General features: G+C 35.4%; 1 protein-coding gene across 1 annotated transcript in view; it reads right to left on the bottom strand.

Annotated features, from left to right (window-relative positions):
• Window positions 1-17,649, bottom strand: part of LOC100544803 (M-protein, striated muscle) — a 38,310-nt gene extending 20,661 nt beyond the window's left edge. The window contains exons 1-10 of the mRNA XM_031552246.1: window positions 17,503-17,649; window positions 14,049-14,235; window positions 12,345-12,519; window positions 9,965-10,086; window positions 8,337-8,524; window positions 5,749-5,875; window positions 1,454-1,632; window positions 1,165-1,279; window positions 422-578; window positions 218-324 (exon numbers count right to left, since the gene is read on the bottom strand). Of these exons, the coding sequence (XP_031408106.1) occupies window positions 218-324; window positions 422-578; window positions 1,165-1,279; window positions 1,454-1,632; window positions 5,749-5,875; window positions 8,337-8,524; window positions 9,965-10,086; window positions 12,345-12,519; window positions 14,049-14,235; window positions 17,503-17,649 (1,504 nt within the window). The remainder of the gene's footprint in view (window positions 1-217; window positions 325-421; window positions 579-1,164; window positions 1,280-1,453; window positions 1,633-5,748; window positions 5,876-8,336; window positions 8,525-9,964; window positions 10,087-12,344; window positions 12,520-14,048; window positions 14,236-17,502) is intronic.
• Between the last annotated feature and the right edge of the window lie 806 nt (window positions 17,650-18,455).

Here is an 18,455-nt window from a genome sequence, read left to right on the forward strand (position 1 = left end):
CTATGCACCTCACTGGTATTAAATTATATATATACAAAACTTCATTATTGTGATAATAAGAAAAATAATTAACATGAAACCTGCTTTGATCTTGTTCTTTGTTTGCCCTTTATGCACAGGAAAGAATGGGAGGTTTGTTTGTTTCTTTTTCTTTGAAACTGTTTATTGTAGTTGGGGTGACAAAATGAAGATAGATCTGAGATGGTAAGAACCTTACCTTCCTCATCCAAAATGAAGCTGGATGAAACACCATCTGTGTCACTAACTGAAATACAGTAAGTTCCCAAGTCCGATTTATCAGGATTCTTGAAGTACAGCTTAGAACTAAAATAATCAATAATGAAGCATATAATTAGTGGGTTTTACCATGCTATTGGGATTTATTAACTCCTAGGGCTTTGATACAGATTGCATGACTTACTGATCTCCTTCTGTCTGAATCTTAAATTTATCAGAATCCTCAATCTCCTCATATGATTTTCCCCACAGAAAATGAGATGCATCTGTAGCTTCTTTGCATTCAAAACCCAGGTAAATATTACCTTCCTCATCCACACCTGAAAAGATTTCTTTTGTTCCTGCAAAATGAGAATCAAATCAAATGTCAAAGCTGCATTTCTCTTTAGCATTGCTATACAGAAATGATAAAAACCTATGCAGATTCTAACCATCTCCACTAATAAATATTGGGTTACTCATATGTATTTAAATATGTTTGTGTCATATTTTGAATCAGCAAAACATTCTAGCCACTTTCTTTCTTTAAACAAATAAGGAATACTAAAAATAATACATGCTTATTGAGAAACAAAGCGATAAAATGAAACTGAATATGAGAAGATATGAGCAATTGAAGTAAATTAATTTTATCATCAGTCCTGAAGCTTAAGTAAATGTGTCATGTTATACTTTCCACTCACTGCAGAAGCACCTCTGATTATGAGAAAAAAAAACTAAAATAACCAATTATCAAAATATTTCCTGCAGTAAGTAAAGCAACAATGCTTGGCAGTCCCTCTGAATTCACACCAAGTTTTTCTTCCAGTTTTAAGGCTAAGAGCTTCTGAACTCTTGACATACTTATTTGTACTACAATATCTGATCAGATTGATTAATTCTACTTTCAGGTATTTCAGAAGCAAAGGAGGTAAAAAAATTCATTACCAGGGCTTGCTTCAACAAACACTGGTTCAGATATCTCAGACGACTTGCCAACCCCAGCATCATTCACTGCACGAACTTTGAAAACATAGGTATGACCCTGATGTAAATCGGTAACCTTGAAAAAGATGAAGAGCAAAGTCAATTAAAAAAAAACCAGTCTAAACTCTTTCATTTAGCTATACAATGATGTTAGCAGAAGACTAAGTTCAAATCTGTATCTTTGCTGCACTCAATCAGATGTTCTTAAAATTCAATTTTGAATTAACACGAACTGTAATGTATATGTTACCTTAAAGTAGTGGTGCGAAGTAGGTTTTTCATTAGCAGTGATCCAGTCCTCTGTATCTACTTCCTTATAGTCCACTAAGTACCCAGTAATGGGGCTTTTGCCTTCATACACAGGAGCTTTCCACAGAAGAACCAGTGATGTATTTCTAACTTCACAAATTGTGAGATCATATGCAGGACCTAAAACATTTCAAATATGTATGGAAGTTCACTTCATTGTCATAAAATTTAAAAACTGTCTCTGAAGACATGGAAATATATAATCTTAATTTGTTTCGACTGCATTTCATTCCAGATATCTCCTCCTATGTAATGAACTTGTTATTCATGATATTCAAGTAAACAGCAAGATCTGCTTTATGTGGTGAGTGACATGAATATTCTAAAGCAGGCATTCTTATCTGGATGCCAATATCTCCATTATAAGAGAAAGTTATTCACCTGGGCAATCTACACAGTTCAAAATTTTCCAACAAGGAACAGAGCTTTTTTATGTAATATTTAGTTCTCCAGCCCCAAAACAAAATTGATTAGCTGAGCTTAGATTCAGGTTCACAACTTAACATCAAGATATTTATTTTTTCTTGGTGTACATCCTCCAGCCTGGTTCAAAACCAACTAGTACCAGTGGACTTTGGATCAGACTTCATGTTTCTTTGGCAGAAGAGCATTCTTCATTTTGAAGTGGATAATAGTAGCCAAGTATAATTTTACATAGGATATCTGCTAAGAATACTGTTTACATCAAAAACATTCTAATTTATTCAAGGAATAAATGAGAGTTCTTACCTTTGCAGCTATCAAGGAATATTCTCACTGCTACTTACCATCACTTAACTGTTCCAGAACCATTCAGTTTGATTTATAGTATTTAATTTTTACTACACTCTTGATATTTATTTCTATCTGTAGACTATCAAGGCGTAATCACATCCATTTACTAGCAAGGTGACAACATCTATGGCAGAATACTGCCTTTCAGACAAATAGTGTATCTGGAAGTCTGCTTCCTGTGTTTTAAATTGAAATTAAGGAAACACGAGACAGGGACTTTCCAGTGCTGTTAGTCTGGCCTACATCAAAAATATTACTTTTTCCTACTACGTCTCATCATGTAAAACAACAAAAAGCAGGAAAACCTTAAAAATTAATCTGATTGCCATTCCAGCTTATGCGATGTCAACCTGTGAGAAATTTCTCAGGACTGAGGTTCAGTGCATAACAGAGTTTTTCTCCGTAGTAGGTAAGTACATTTCAGAAAAGTAACATTTGAGTATATGTTGCAGATCTTACGAAGTTAAATACTAGATTTCTCAAGGAAAATCCACAATTTTCAAGGAAGGTAAAGCCTTCTCTTAGGATTTGATTAAGATTCCAACCTAAATGTCTATATATCCAAAGATAATTAAATTTCCACTGGCAGATGCACCTATTTGAAATCTAGACAATAGGAGAAAATGTGTAATGAAGTATGCTCTATTCTGAGGAGTCTGAGATCACAGATGTTTCATTTTTTAAAAAAGTCATGTAAAATAATTCATTAGCTATCATCGCTAACTCACAGAGACTCACAGATATACCTAGGACTGGAGTTCTGCAGAACAGTGAAATAATAATGGGCTCTGGGCACAGAATACATCACTCACACTAGAAGTCTTGCAATTCTATATCAAACATGGGAGAATATTTCGGTGACACTGGGAGTACATTGCAGTCACATCACATTACTCATTGATGTCTTCAGTCAGTCAGGGAAAAGGATCAGTCTCTCACAGTCTTAATTCTCAAGTTTTTATCCTTGCTATTGCTAAGCTATTGTTTAAAAATTTATCTTAGAAAAGACTTGAGAAATGTTTTAACTAGTCTGAAGATTTGGGGGTACACAGTTGTTTGTGCTAATGCTTAAGCAAGAATGCAATACTCCATTCAGTTGTATTCATAATTAGAGCAATATAATTAGCCAAAGAACAGAAAGGTCAGATTATTCATTATGAAAATGAGAATTTCACTCTCTTCGCTTCCTGAAAACGCCTTTTATTTAATTTCTTTATATATCATTTAAAATGAAGGATGAAGTCTAATTTCGCTGGTTTACACACTGGGCAATTTCACTGACATTTTCAAAAAACTTTAGAGTATAAATCACAGATCCGTTCTTTAAGGAAAATAACTGTCCCTGATACATTTACACTAAATATTACAGAATGGTAAGAAAATGAAATTTACACATTGGGAGTTTATGTTAGGAGATTAAACATTTTGTAATTGACAGCTTTGCCATGTCATGGAACCCAGAAGTCAGGGTTTATGAAATCAGAGAAGAATTTAGCTAGAAACTGTGCTGAAGAATTCTCTGACAAGTGGTTTTGCAGAAAAGAATCTTAGCATTAAAAAGAAGTAAGCCGCAAATTTAGTATAATAATGTAATGATTTTTTAAATGGCAAATAGAAAGGGATTTATAGGGGGGCAAATAATTGCAGGATGTGTGGAGTTACCACTTCTCTGCTTAGTACTGACAAATCTTTATTTGAAATAATATTTCCAGTTTGGACGCTGTCATTCAAGATAGACATGAACAACTTATAAAAAGTTCAAAAGAGAGAAAAAATACATTTATTTAGAGGTAGCAGATAAGTGATCCATATGGAAATGCTGCACAGACTCAGTTTTCTTGCTAAGAAGAAAGCTGGAAGTCTGAAAAAAGTTTTTAAAAACAAAGAAAATCCATTGAGAAGAGGAAAGGAGCAATCTCTTCACATCCTCTGTAGACAGGACAAGGTGTAAGCAAGATTAAATTACAAGAAAGATCCAGGAATATTAGAAAAACTTCTGGATTATAAGCATAGTAAAGTTTGGAATAGATCCTCTCTAACGCCTGGACATCCTTCATGGGTGGAAGTCTTTAAGGATGTATTAAAAAAGCCTCCGCCAACAACACTGGTATTTATTATCTCACTGATGTATTTCTTATTCTAGGCAAGAGTTACATTTTATATAGAAAGCAAAAATGAAAAATTCCAGCCTTCTTAAACAAATTATGTCTTTTTGATACCACTGAAGTTTTTAACAGTTTTACAAAAACAATTTTAGTGTTTTGATTTACCGACAAAAAGACTGCATGACCACTTAAATATAAAACAGATGTGTATAGGTGTCAGGCAGATCTTGATTACTTAAACAGGCACTAAATTGGATCCTTAACAGCATTACAAAACTCAGCGTCATAAATAGAATTCAATTTAACAACATAGCAGTATTTTACAGCATTTGGGGGAAAATAAGATAGAAACATATAAAAGTGGTAAGTACCCATGTTTCATTAGGGGCTGTGCTATAACACTCTTTGTTTAGGCAAATCATTAACAGACATCAGAAATAGCTTCAGCAAAATTGATGCTCAGTGTGAAGGAGTGTTATAAAAAGAGCACACTAGCCTTCAAAAATCCTTTCATAGGTTATTTACCAGAACTCAAGCATTACTGACAAAAAACAATTCCCTTGGTATCTAACATTCAGCTACAAATATATGTGCTCACAGGGTAGATAAAAGTTAACTTCCTTCTACTGCCTGCCCTAAATTCACAGTGCTTCTTTAACATTTTTGAGGAGTTGGCATCGTAATTAACAGTCTTTAGCTATGCCTACGCTGGTGAACTACATACAACCTAAACACCAGTTTCCTGCTGTGTGGTTGTTAGCACATTTGTTCTAACACCTGGTTAATAACAATCTGTCAGGTAACACCTGGGTACAATCTAGAGTAATCACATAAATAACGAGGGGGGCACTGTAATTGAGACTGTGAGAGTTTAGCTGTAAGTTGTGAGGAATGCTGTGCTACTTTCCTTTAGGCCAAGAAGCAGGTCCCTGCTGATTCTTTTTTATGATCAGTATCTCAGTCTCAGAAGCTGAAACTCCAAAAATAGTTATAATAGATTCCAATTATTGTGCTAGGATGACTGTATGTTGCCCTAAAGGAGAGAGTAAGATAGAGCTCGTAGCCCAGAGCTAAAAAGATGATAGTAATAAAAACATACAATAACGGCTGATTAATTTTTTTTTTTTTTCTGATACAGACAGTAAATGAAAGTGATATTTAGCAAGCTAAGTAAAGATCATTCACTTCTTAGAGCATCTGCTGTCATCAGTGGAGATCCAGAGACGGTTTTTCATAGAAGATTTTGGTAGTTTGGCACAAATGAAAGAAAAGACATCGAACAGTTTTAGTAGAGTATTACATGGGTTGTATAAGGAGTTTATTGTAAACTTAATCCATGAGAAATTAATAGACTTACCAGGTTCTGGCATAGTCCAGGCTTTACACTTAAAGTGCTCACTGGGATCTGAAGGATGACCTATTCCAACCATGTTTGCAGCAGCAATTTTGAATTCATAGAAGGCATCTTCTGTCAAATCTTCTACCTTTATGGAGAAAACAAATCAAAAGCTATGATTTATTGTGTTTAAATATGTGAAATAGTTAAAAATAACCATTCTGCCATTGGTTAATTCATTATCAGGATTTACTGCTGTGCCTAGAATACTGGCAGACTCTAAGCTAGGGATTTTTACTCTTTACCCAAACATTCTGTGGTATAATAGGCTATACTTCCATGTTTTCAAACACATCACCCTAGAAGTATCAACATTTTGGCATGAGAGGCTGCAAAAGGTTAAAGCAAAAAGCTCCCGAGAACCCAATTAATGAATGGCCACTAACAGATACTTAGGGAGGAGTGTTTGAAGATAGTTTCTTGTAATATTTATACATAATTCGCTTAAGAGTTCAAACGTTTCTTTGGTCTAGAGAGGTCATATTGGATTGACCAGAGAAGAGAGGGAAACAATGAGAAACTAATACCTGTAATGTGTGGGTATAACTTTGGGAAAGAGTGTCTCTTGGCAATTTTTCTTCTTGCTCGCATGTGTGTTTTTCTCAATGTTACTTATCATTAAATAGTGAGGAAGTAAGCACTGGAAATGAGATAAGCAGAATCCGTGCTACCTCTCTGCCTAGTAAGCGAAACCAGACATTCAATGAGTGTGTCTTCACATCATCATCTCAGATTTTGAGATAAGTGTATGCAATCTGTAAGGCAATCTTGACACCCTGAGTACCTCCTTCCTTTACCAGACCACCTCAATACAATAAACAAGTTTTCAACACTTCAGTACTCTTGATTAACTTATCAAAGTTATACTTAATCATTCATACACCTCAGGAGGAAAGTGCAGCAGTAATTCTGGTACAGATACTGAATAGTTTTGAATTTTCATTAATAAACAAACTATAGCTGTATTCTCTGGGAAAACATGAGATTTTAAAAAAAAAAAAAAAACTATTTTAGTGTGATATTCTTTAGGGGAACAAATATATGATGGGTTGATGATCTGAGGCAGCATTAGATGCAAGACCAAAGCAAACAGAGTAAGCTAAGTAAAGCTGTGCACTGATACAGTTTAGACAGGATTTCCATTTCCTGACAATAAAGAGCAATATACTGTAATTTACAACAACAATAATTCAGACAGTAAATATGACTTTGAAATCCCAGGTTATTAAGGAAAGAATATTTGTGGGTTCCCATAGAATTATTTAATCAGAGACAGTTACACTTCAGTGATTTCCTGGTGCTGTACTTTGTATCTGAGAGCTTTGTCTGATTGCAGCGTCATAAAATATTCTGGACTACTAAAAGCTGTCTTGCTTTTATTTCCTTTAAGTATTTCAGATTCCAGTCCTCAAAAATAATGTATGAAGATTCATCTTCAGATGCAAATCCAGCTTCTAGCAGGATGGAAACTTAAATTAAGCTCTGAATGGTTTTCCTTAATTACTCATATGTTTACAGATGAGTTAAAAATTGAAAATATCAGAAAAGCATGGTTTAGCACTGCCATTTTTAGTCTATCCTATCTACCCTGTTTTATTTCTCACTACCCATTCTCTGTCTTCTATGTCAGAGATGCCAGTTACAAACTCAATCACAAGCATATGTGTACTTGAGTATTGCTGACTGCCTTCTATGCATGAAACATTCTTTCCGAATTCACCAGCAGTGTTTTTTACTTTAGTGTCAAATTTTTCCTAAAGACTAATTTATTCCTTGGCAGACAATTTGCCGGCTTGCAGAGATAATTTCAAGAATTTCTTTGAGAAAAAAAAGTCTGATTGTTTAATAAGAATCATATTGATTAATTACTTACTACATCCTATCTTCCTAATCTTTCCTCATTCAAGTTAACTAGGAATTTCTTCTTTAACCAACTGAATAAATTATAGGAGCTACCAGATATAATTTATTTCAAAACTAAAATTACTGATCCGGTACACTGGAAAGGAAGATATTAGACATAAGGGTAGGTTTATTATATACTCCTATTTCCAGGTGCAGGCAAAAGTTGAGAAAAAGAACAGGGCTCATTATATTTGTTTTCAGCCCATCTCCATTTCATTTTCAAGTTCCCAGTTCTACAGACAGCATGATCATCTGTCCTACTAAATGCTGCTGTCCTTTCTCTGAATGTTACTACAGTGGTGATACACATGCTAGTCATTAGTGAAAACTGTATTCATTTTATGAAGCGTTCTATAACTCATCTTGTTCTTTGTGAGGAATTCACTTTGCAAAGTTTTCTTCAAAATTTCCTCATCTAAATGGCCATAATCAGTCTTTCAATTTCATAGTAATGATGATGCTGATTTACTGTGTCTCTACTCCAGCTTTCACACTTTTTACATTCCAAAATACACAGCGGAATGGCCTGTTAGTATTGTAGTAAGTAAATTTAAATAATTTATCTACATAAAAGTAGAACTCTGCCAAGAGCAAAGAATTAGTACAAACCAAGTCCAGAAAGTTAAGGATTAAAAAGTACCAACCGTATAAATTGTCCGGCAAATAAGGGAAGAATTGACTTCATGCCAGTTTTTATGGTTAGCTTCCCGTTTATCTATATAATAACCAAGGACTGGGGAACCTCCACTATACTTTGGTGCTTTCCATCCAAGGGTCATTGAATGACCATCACAGTTCAGAAGTGTGATGCCATGAGGATACGATGGGCAAGCTAAAAAAAAATAATCAAAATTAATTTCATCTCCAAACAACATGGAAGCTCCTCTATGGAACATCTGCCTATTGTCCTGCCCTCTCTGGAGGTGGTAAGAAAAAATAGATGAAGATCGATATTCATCGATACTTGCTGAATGTTTCTGGAGAGATAACAGTGGATGTGAGCACAGTGCAGCAGTGGGTGGTGTGTTTCAGCAGTGGTGACAGGAACAGTGCGTCACCACTGCTGGTCCAAATTTTTACAAGCGTGACATTCAGGTTCTTCTTCAAAGCTACTGAAAATGCATAGCTAATGGTGGTGAACACGCTGAAAATTAGTGTTTTGTACCTGAGAATTTGATCTATCAAATATTGTTATTGTGCTCTTTGTATTTATTGAATTTTCCATGGAAACAAATATGAGGCATTACTTTGGTAGTGAACTATGTAAGATCCTTACAAATAATTGAGCTAAATTTCTCTTAAGACAACTAAAATGAATTAAAGCCATTCACATCCTGTATGTTTTTATAAGGTCCATTTGCTCTGTGTCTGGTGACATACTCCATGCAACTCTCATTTTCAAAACACACAGTGACAAAATAAAAGGTGTGAGTGCATTTATGAAATATGAGTGACAAATATAAATGAGTTTGTGCCCCACCTACCCATATGAGACACACTTCGCCCTAAAAAAAATTAAAGAGTAGATTTGTCAGTAACATCTCATGTAAAATTAGGAAGGCATCCTTTAATATTTGTTCTTAATTGTAAAACTTCTAGAGTATTTTTGACAAGGTTACTTGTTGGTTTTCCCTAAGAAGTGCAGGCCATTTGGCTGGGGAGAAGTTGTTCCATTTTAAGTATTTCAGTAAAAACTGAAACAGTGAAGAAATGAAAATTGCCCAGATCTGTATACTTTATGTTCTAAATATTTTTTCAGCCCTCTACTCTCCATGTGTAATTCCTACTGGAAGTAGAACCATGGGTTGTCCTCACACAGGAATTTTGCTTGCAGGGTACAAGAGGAGGCAGACTGCTTTCTGACCTTGAACAGCCCCAGGCAATTTTCTGTTTAGTCCAGCCACATAGTAATAAAGTTTTCCAAAACTCTCTAAATTGAGCAGATTCCATCTTAAACTAATTTACACAACTCCAAGTCACCCAGAAGCTACTGCCTAACATCATCAAGATTTAGTGTTTATTTCTTATAGATGAAAAACTGCAGGAATCCTGTGCATTACAATGAATCTGACCCAATATTTCTAAGACTGTATGAATAACTTTTGTTTTTAATATCATCTTTTCTTTCTGCAGCAGCCACATCCCAAAATACAAACTTCAGTGAGAAAATGTGTTCAGTGACTATGAAATATACTGTTATAGTAAATGAGCTGGTTGTTGAATGTAACTCATTAAAGAAACAAGAAGATTAGTTGCAGCAATTTGTACTTACTAAGGGCTGCTTGTACTTTTATAGCCTCTGACTCCTGTGAGTTTTCACTGAATCCTACAGCATTCACAGCTTTCACGCGGAAGATGTACTGTTCACCAGTTTCCAAACCATGAACAACAAATCTGTGTTTAAAAAACAAAAATAGCATCACATTTTTTTAATATATCCTATAAAACCATTCTTTGCTGTAACATGAAATCTTGGCAACCGTAAATTCAACATGAATGCTTCACAAAGGAAAATACTTCCAGGAGGGAAACTGAAATATAATTTTATGATTCAATAAAATGTATTTGAATGTAACACTGGAAAAACATTCAGATGATTCATATTGAATTGCTAGTGCTGATCTACTGGGTGGAATCATGCCAACTCTAGTATCTTTCATGTGAATATTGGCTTGCCAAATTCTAATCTATTCTTGGAAGACACTATAGTTTTCACTTCATTTTCATAGTAACCATCCAAAGAAGCTTTCAGTTATATTATAAGGTTCTGGACAATTACTGTAGCATTAGAATAGTCAGAAATATCCCAGTGCAGGATGAATTCACTATTTTCTTACTTTTGTTCTGTCCAACAGTTAGTTTTCTACTTTTTCTCTGAACAAATTGCTTTATCAAAGGATTCAGCAGAACACAGTCACTCAAAATTAATTAGTAACTGGCAAAATATACTAAAGAATATGACATGCTTGTTATACACCCATAAGAAAATATGCCTTACACATTTAAACTTAAAAAGCACATGGACGTACTGGAAAGAGTCCAGAGTAGGGCTATCAAGATTGTCAAGGGACTAGAGCATCTCTCCTATGAGAAGAGGCTGAGAGATTTGGGATTGTTCAGGCTGGAAAAGAAGAAACTCAGGGGATCTCATAAATATTTATAAATTTCTGAAAGGGAGGTGCAGAGTGGAGAAAGACAGCCTCTTTTCAGTGGTGCCCAGTGACAGAACAAAAGGCAACCAGCACAAACTGGAACATGGGAGGTTCCTGCTGAACACCATGATGCAATTCTGTGCTGCGCTGGTTTTAGAGCACTGGCACAGGTTTTTCTGGAGGGGTTGCAGAGTGTCCTCCTTGGAGATTTCAGAGATCTGTGTCCAAAGAAGGGCAATGAAGCCATTGAAAGGACTGGAGCACAAGCCTTAGGAGGATCAGCTTAGGGAACTGCGATTGTTTAGTCTGAAGAGAAAAGTATGCACAGTGGAGACGTTATCACACTCTACAACTACTTCAAAAGAGGTTGTGGTAAAGTAGGGGCTAATCTCTTCTTCCAGGTAATTAATGATAGGATGGAAAGGAACAGCCTCAAGTTGCTCCAGAGGAGGTTTAGGTTGGATAATTATGAAAAGCTTCTTCTCTGAAAGAGTGATGAGGCATTGGCACAGGATGCCCAGGGAAGTGGTGGAGTCACTGTCGGAGGTGTGCAAGAAACATGTGGATGTGGTACTTAGGGACACGGATTAGTGGGCATGGTAGCAATAGGTTGACAGTTGCACTAGATGGTCTTAGATGTCTTTCCCAGCTTTAATGACTTTCCAATTTGATGTTTAAAAGCCACTTGTACATGGTCCTGGGCAATCTGCTCTGGGTGACTCTGCTGGAGCAGGGGATTGTACTGGAAGACCTCCAGAGGTTTCTTCCAACCTCAGATTCTGTGTAATTCTGTAAACTTTGCATTTGGTGAGTGATTCCAACAAAAGTAATAATGATTATATCAAACAAAATTGCCTGTGGAATGACATATTAAATGTGATATTTCCACCAGAGAATCATCAGAAGTATAGACAGGTCTAGCATTTTGACAAGGGAGATAGAAAAAGGAGATAATGTTCTTTACCCATAGATGTAGCAAGTCAGAAAACCCTGATATTTCTGCAACCGGACAGTTGGATTTCCCGCAGTGTGATCTTGGCAAAAGATGTACTTTCCACACCAAATTTATAGCAGACACAGCTTGCCCTTTTGCCCTGATGTCCGTGTACTCTGAACTCCTAAGAGAACCAGTCTGGAAAGCTTATAAGTCCCTTCTTTTTCTCATACTTTTTCTCAGATGTATCAGGTCTGTCCATTTTATAACATAACCAAGACTTTAAGACTTTTATGCCTTCTCATGCTCAAGACATTCAGAATCATGCCTCTAGAACCTTATTTTATGATTATTCAAATAGACAAAAATGCCTCCCATTTAGATGGAATAGAAAGGTGGACAAGGGAAGGGTTTGCCCAGCATAGTTTAGCTCAGAATCTACAGACTATTTTTCCTCACACTCATTCATCACTCACAACTATGAGAACGCCATTGCTTAGCAGTTAAACTGAATTAAAACTAACTATTTTTTAAATCTCCCCAAAATACAGAAGTATTGTCAATACCTGCTATAGTTAATAGGTTTGTGGTTAGCAGGTTCCCAGTGATTTGATCCCACCACAGAATAGTCAATGTAGTAGCCGTACAAATTCTCTTCGTGTTTTGGTTTGTCCCATTGGACTACAACTGATGTTTTTGTATTCCTTGTGGCCACTACTCGACCAGGTGCTGATGGGACAACTACGAAAAAGATAAAAATATGTATTATTATGAAGCACATTAAAATAAAAATAAGTAAAATTAGACTGAATGCTGTACATTTATACCATATTTAATTAATTTGGCTTTTCCAATTTGGCTTTTTTTTATTTTTCCTGCTATGTTATTATTGTTATATGATTTATATTTTAGAATGAGAGGAGAGAAATCCAGAGCACCTATATAAATGCCTACATAAACATACTTAAATTCAGATGTAAGTCTGAAATCCAATCCTCTTCTACCACTCAATTCAGCTACGTCATTTTCGATGGCCTAGCATACTCCTTATTCCCTCTAGTTTTCACTCAAGACAAAAAGCCATCTCATAATCTATACGTAATTTTTAGCAGTCCCATGAAGTTGTCTCAGCTACCCTTAGGAATTCTGTGCCAGAAACTAAATGAAGTCATGTGTATCTGATGCATTTTAGCTCAGGTGGTTAACTCCATCTCTGAAAGTACTCCCACAGTTTCTCTTTAAAATAAAATCATCTGCTTTCTGCTTTCAACTGTAATGATGATTTATTCAGAACTTCTTCTGTTAACCTCTAAGGGGTAGCCTATTTTCTGTACTAAGTTAAACAAATACAGTGTTATTATTTCCTACTTTAGGGAATTTTGAATAGTTTAAATACTTTTTATTCATTAATGAAATATCAAATCAAGAATATATAAAAGCAAAAGATGGCTTTATTTCATTTTATATAGTAAGAGATCAAGAAAAAAGGCAGTGGGCTGCTGTTTTAAAAATTATGGTAAATGTTAAGAAGGCTACCTCTGTCAACATTTATTGCACTGTGGTATATCAGATATTGTAATAACTTTTTCAACTTCTAGCAAGTGTACTAACAAGTTACATTGTTTGAAGATAACAGCTGTCGATACATGAGGCTGTCATATTTAAGCTTTGCTAAACCTCAAGAGTAGACCAGATATTTAAGCAACAAGAGGAATAACCACTCCCTAAATTTTCACTTGTGTGGTTGAATGTGGCCCCAAAATACACACTTCATTTTCATGTGGAATGTTACCATTGACCATGAAATGTATCTTTCCCCGTCACTGAAATCTAACCATCTGCATAGGAATTCTGCACCAGATGTAATTTGCAACTTAGAATACTAGGAAAGAAAGGAAAGGCTACTTTATCAAGCTGAAAATGTAGGAAATTAAGTAGTATATAATTTCCTGAGCCAGAAAATGTAATTACCCACGTTAGTGATAACCCATGTTATCTTTCAACACGTCACATGTGCAGAGCACTATGTGGAATGACTAACTAAAATTCACTTAACTTTTTAACAACTATTGTTCTCAGCAATATGAAGAATTTTGGAATGCTTTCAAATTTTAACAACTTGGTCTTTTTAAAATTCTGCAATATTGAACGCAAATGAATTTGATTACTATTATTGTAATCAGACTAATTTAATTACAATGGTAGTTGTCTCATTATATTTTATACAATATCGATTGTATTTAATATTAATAAGGCAATTAATGCCTTACCAATGGTATCTTGTGGTTGAATAGGTTCTGTGATTTCAGATGGATCACTGATGCCGTGCTTGTTTGCTGACAAGACTCGGAAGACATATGGTTTTCCTTCTGCAAGGTCAAACACTGCATAGCGAGGAGATTTTACAGCAACCTGTGCATTGACTCTTTGCCAGCTTCCACTGCCAACCAATAAGAACTAGGAAAAAAAAGAAAAAAGAAAAAAAAAAGAAATAAAAAAACTACAAATCACTACTGGGAACTGTCAAAAGCAAACACATTGCTATATTGCATCCTGCCATGAATTTGTTCATGAACTAATGGAGGATGATTATTCTCAAATGCCCTGCTTTAGCATATGCAAATTCTCATAACTTGTGCATTCAATTACTCTACAAGAAAGGTCTGAGTACTTCATTTTTTCCCTATCTGTCTAGACTTCAATATATGGGCTCTTGTACATATAACTAACCTTCATTTAAGGCCATGACTGTGAGCTATGATTAGTCCCAAAAGATTGGTCCCAAAGGTCTCATGCTCTGTAAAATTTATTTGAACACCCAAAGGTTCAGTATAATCCAGATTAAACAGAAAATTATGTTGTGGTGTGAGGTTACTTTACAGTCTGCCATATATTTACGTACTCTGTTTAGAAAGATCACATCCCTAGAATCATTCATCAAGTGAAATAATTACTTTTGAATACTCTCTGTTATACTGCTTTTGGTATAGTTGCTGAGCTAGTTAGTATTATAACTGCACATAGAAGAGAGCCAGTACTCTCAGAAAGTTCTGCTGTCCATTAGATTCCCCAGGTAATTTGTTGACCCAAAACAAAGATTAATCATATTGTAGTTCAATATGTTTAGTAAAACGCAAGTGCCCAGTAAATAGCATAAATAAATTGCCTTCCAACACAGAAATGTGTGTAAAAATTAAATTTGCATAAATTATCAAGCAAAGAGTCCAAGAACAAAATTTAATAAACTGCAGACTTCTCACAGAAGAGATAATGTTTCACGAGTCCTTGGAAGCTGTCCTGTACATTACGAGGCTTACTATAGGTAAAAAATAAAAAAGTAAACATCTGGAGACCATGCATCAAAATCTTCCTTTATAGATACTAAATTCATCTATTGTTGTCTATAGCAAAACAAAAATGTAACATTTTCTTCTTTAATAAGATGGAAAATCTCAACTTTTTTATTTTATTTTACTTTTTGGAATGAAAAACATAAATTGTTGCATTTCAGTTTCATAGAGGCAAGAATCAATATCATATTTTACCCTGCAGTTTGATCCAATATATGTGTTAAAAAGGCTTCAAGGGAACACTGCTATGCTGAATTCATTTTCAATTTGTGTTTCCTGAGGCCTTTAAAAACTCTTTTTATTACTCAGGACTGAAATTTCTTTATTTGAAATTAATTAGAAAATGTGCTTTCCTAAATTATCAAATGACTGTGCAAAGGAAAAACCAAACATACACTTATGCACTGATTGGGCTGTTCACATATACAAGTTATTTATATGCCAAAGAATTTTACAGTCAGGTATTAATTAGTGTAATGAACTCTCTTTTTTTCCTAATAATAATAGCCTTTTAGTTTTCATTCTTAGTTTCTCTCAGTAAGTTTGGCATTTAATTAAGACTCACTTGTTCCTTTCTGCCACTGCTGTACAGTGTTTCTGAAGCTATATAAAGCATTTCTTTAAAATATGCAGATATCTGTATTTTCAAATTCACAATTATACTGAAATTCAATTAAATCTTAATGTCTACTCAATAGAAACTTTCATCTGAGTTTTTCATCTTGAAGAGTTCTGCATATTCTGGGAACAAGTAGGTATTTTAGGCTCTCACCTCATACAAGTCATTATCTAATACAAACAAAGTCCAGGTTTCTCTTTCATTGCTACAGAAAAGTGAGGGTAAATTACTCAAATTATAGGCAGCTAAATTTAAGATAAATCCCACACTTGCTGTTAGACTGTGATTGAAAGCATGCTTTGATGTTTTTTTTTGTTTTGTTTTGTTTGTTGTTGTTGTTGTTGGTTTGGTTTGGTTTGGTTTGGTTGGATGTTTTTTTCCTGGGAACCATAGTTGGAGATCAAAAAATACTTTCAATTGAGTTATCAATACAGAACAAAGACCTAATTCAAAATTCTTAGTTTAGTTTGCATTATATTTATACATAAGAGCAGATATTTACATCCAGGCATGAGTACAAATAAGAAATAACATGATATTTTCTTGCATAGAGAGAAAACAAAACACTTATTTCTATGGAATTTGTCATTAGCTTTCCTGAATGTGAAAAAACAGAAGGGGAGAAATCATAAATATATTTTCTGGTAAATCTTGTGAGTCATCTTCATGTTATAGCACCCTGCTGGCAATATATACTGATAAAGTAGAGCTGAAGGGCTCTGGAAGTCGAGATTTCAAAGTGACTTAAAAGGGGAAGGCAAGATGATAGGCTGCAAAATGTGGGGAAATACTCACAAAATGATTGGCTAAGAAATGAACTTCAAAGGAATGTGCTGAACAGTTTTGAAAAGAAAAAGACTTTCACACTAAGATCCTAAGAAAATGCTGTCACAATATTTAAGATGGAAACTGAACGTGTGGCAGTTTTATGGATGGTTTCGCTGTTTGTGAATCATTAAGAGGAGGCATATGCTAGAGACATCATTCATAAAAACTAAATATAGCTTGGCTTGTAGGAGTTTTAGAGGTCAGATATGAGGTCCAATTTACTTACTGAAGTGACGGCAAAACATTGCAAGGAAGAAAGACTACAATGTCTGGCTGTATTTCAACATAATTTAGATACCTGACTTGGGGGCAGCTGTATCTAAATCTTTGTAGCCCACAGGGGAGAACAAACATCTCCTACTGTGATCAACAAAGTCCCCTATCAAGTCCAAAGGAAGAGGAATGCAACAAAGAAGACTGCTGGGCAGCAGTGAATCTGAGAGACACAGCTACTGGTCTTATAGGGAATAAACTGGAAATATTTGGTTTTAGCAGAGGGTGCAGTAAGCTTGCAAAAAAGAAAAGTGAGTATCAAGATATGAGTCACTGTTTATTCCTTGCTTTTTTGCAAGACTAGCAAAACATCCCCTTTAATACAAGCAAAGTGCAAACTAGCAGTCTTGTCTATAGGAATATGGAATCTAAGATGGCTTTCTTTTCCGTTAAACTGCTACCTTACACATGTAGTTTGTTCTCACTTCAGACAGCAGTAATCAAATTGCAGAGTGGTAACCTTTTTCCCAAACCTTGAATTTCAATATTCATTAAATCATTTGATAGTCCAGGCCTCTCTAACATCCCATCACCAAATCCTGCGAGACTTCAGAAAGTGCCAGTTAATTGTTCATTCTGCACCTCTAAAAATGAGTTGAATATAACTGCATGTGGCAATGAAACCCTTCATAGTCAAATGCCTCTGTATAGTACCTTCTCAATGAAATACGTCAGTGGCTCCCTGCCACGAGGAACAGGTGGATCCCAGCTGAGCACAACATATGTTTTGCTGATTTCTGAAGCATGTACATTGGTGGGAGGGCCTGGAACCTGAATATCGCCTGGAAGAGTAATAAGCATAGCAAGTGTAAAACAGCGGATTAACCTCAGAGTCAGCTCATGCTACAGCTCATCTTTCTGACCTCCCACCCTGCAGCACAATCTCAGCTACGATATCATACTTGCAGTGCACTTGCTCACTACAATTCCATTTTGAGGAATTGAGTTGGTTATTTACTTTTCATTTTATTTTTCAGTAAAAGTTAAATATGTCCCTGACAAGCTGTGCATTTGTCACACATTTTTTCTCTTTCATCACATCTGAATTACTTTTATCTGCTGGGCAGAATGCCTTGGAAAAATCTGCTCATATATGCAAATAAGATATATTTTTTGATCAAAGACAGAAGCCCAATGTGTTAATATAAGGACATCAACTAGAGGATATCTGCAAAAAAAAGAACAGGAAGGAGAGACACAGCTTAAAACAAAGTGGAAAGCAGGAAAGGAAAGAGAACTCATTACATGCGATGGTATTACCAGCCAGCCTAAAGCGTGTCTGAAAACTGTAGAGCCCTTTGGTGACTCTACCAGTTGGAGTGGCCTAACAAAACCCTCTCCTTTCTTGCTCTGCAGGGCTACCAGGAAGTTGAGGCAGGACCTTCATGCCCAATTCCAGGCCAAAGGAATTCAGCATGGCTCTTCCTGTCCACTATCACCCTCCACAGCATGAGAAGAAGCCAGTTTCCATGCCAGTGGGATTATAGTGTTGTAAAGCCCAAACCTTTGAAGGAATGCTTCAGACATAGCTACACAGCTCTGAATGAAGTTTCCTCTTGATAACAGTTCAGAAACCTTTCAACAAATACCTGCAAATATTTTATTCT

The sequence above is a fragment of the Meleagris gallopavo genome, chromosome 2 (genome assembly GCF_000146605.3).
Source record: "Meleagris gallopavo isolate NT-WF06-2002-E0010 breed Aviagen turkey brand Nicholas breeding stock chromosome 2, Turkey_5.1, whole genome shotgun sequence".
NCBI classification, from domain to species: Eukaryota; Metazoa; Chordata; class Aves; order Galliformes; family Phasianidae; genus Meleagris; species Meleagris gallopavo.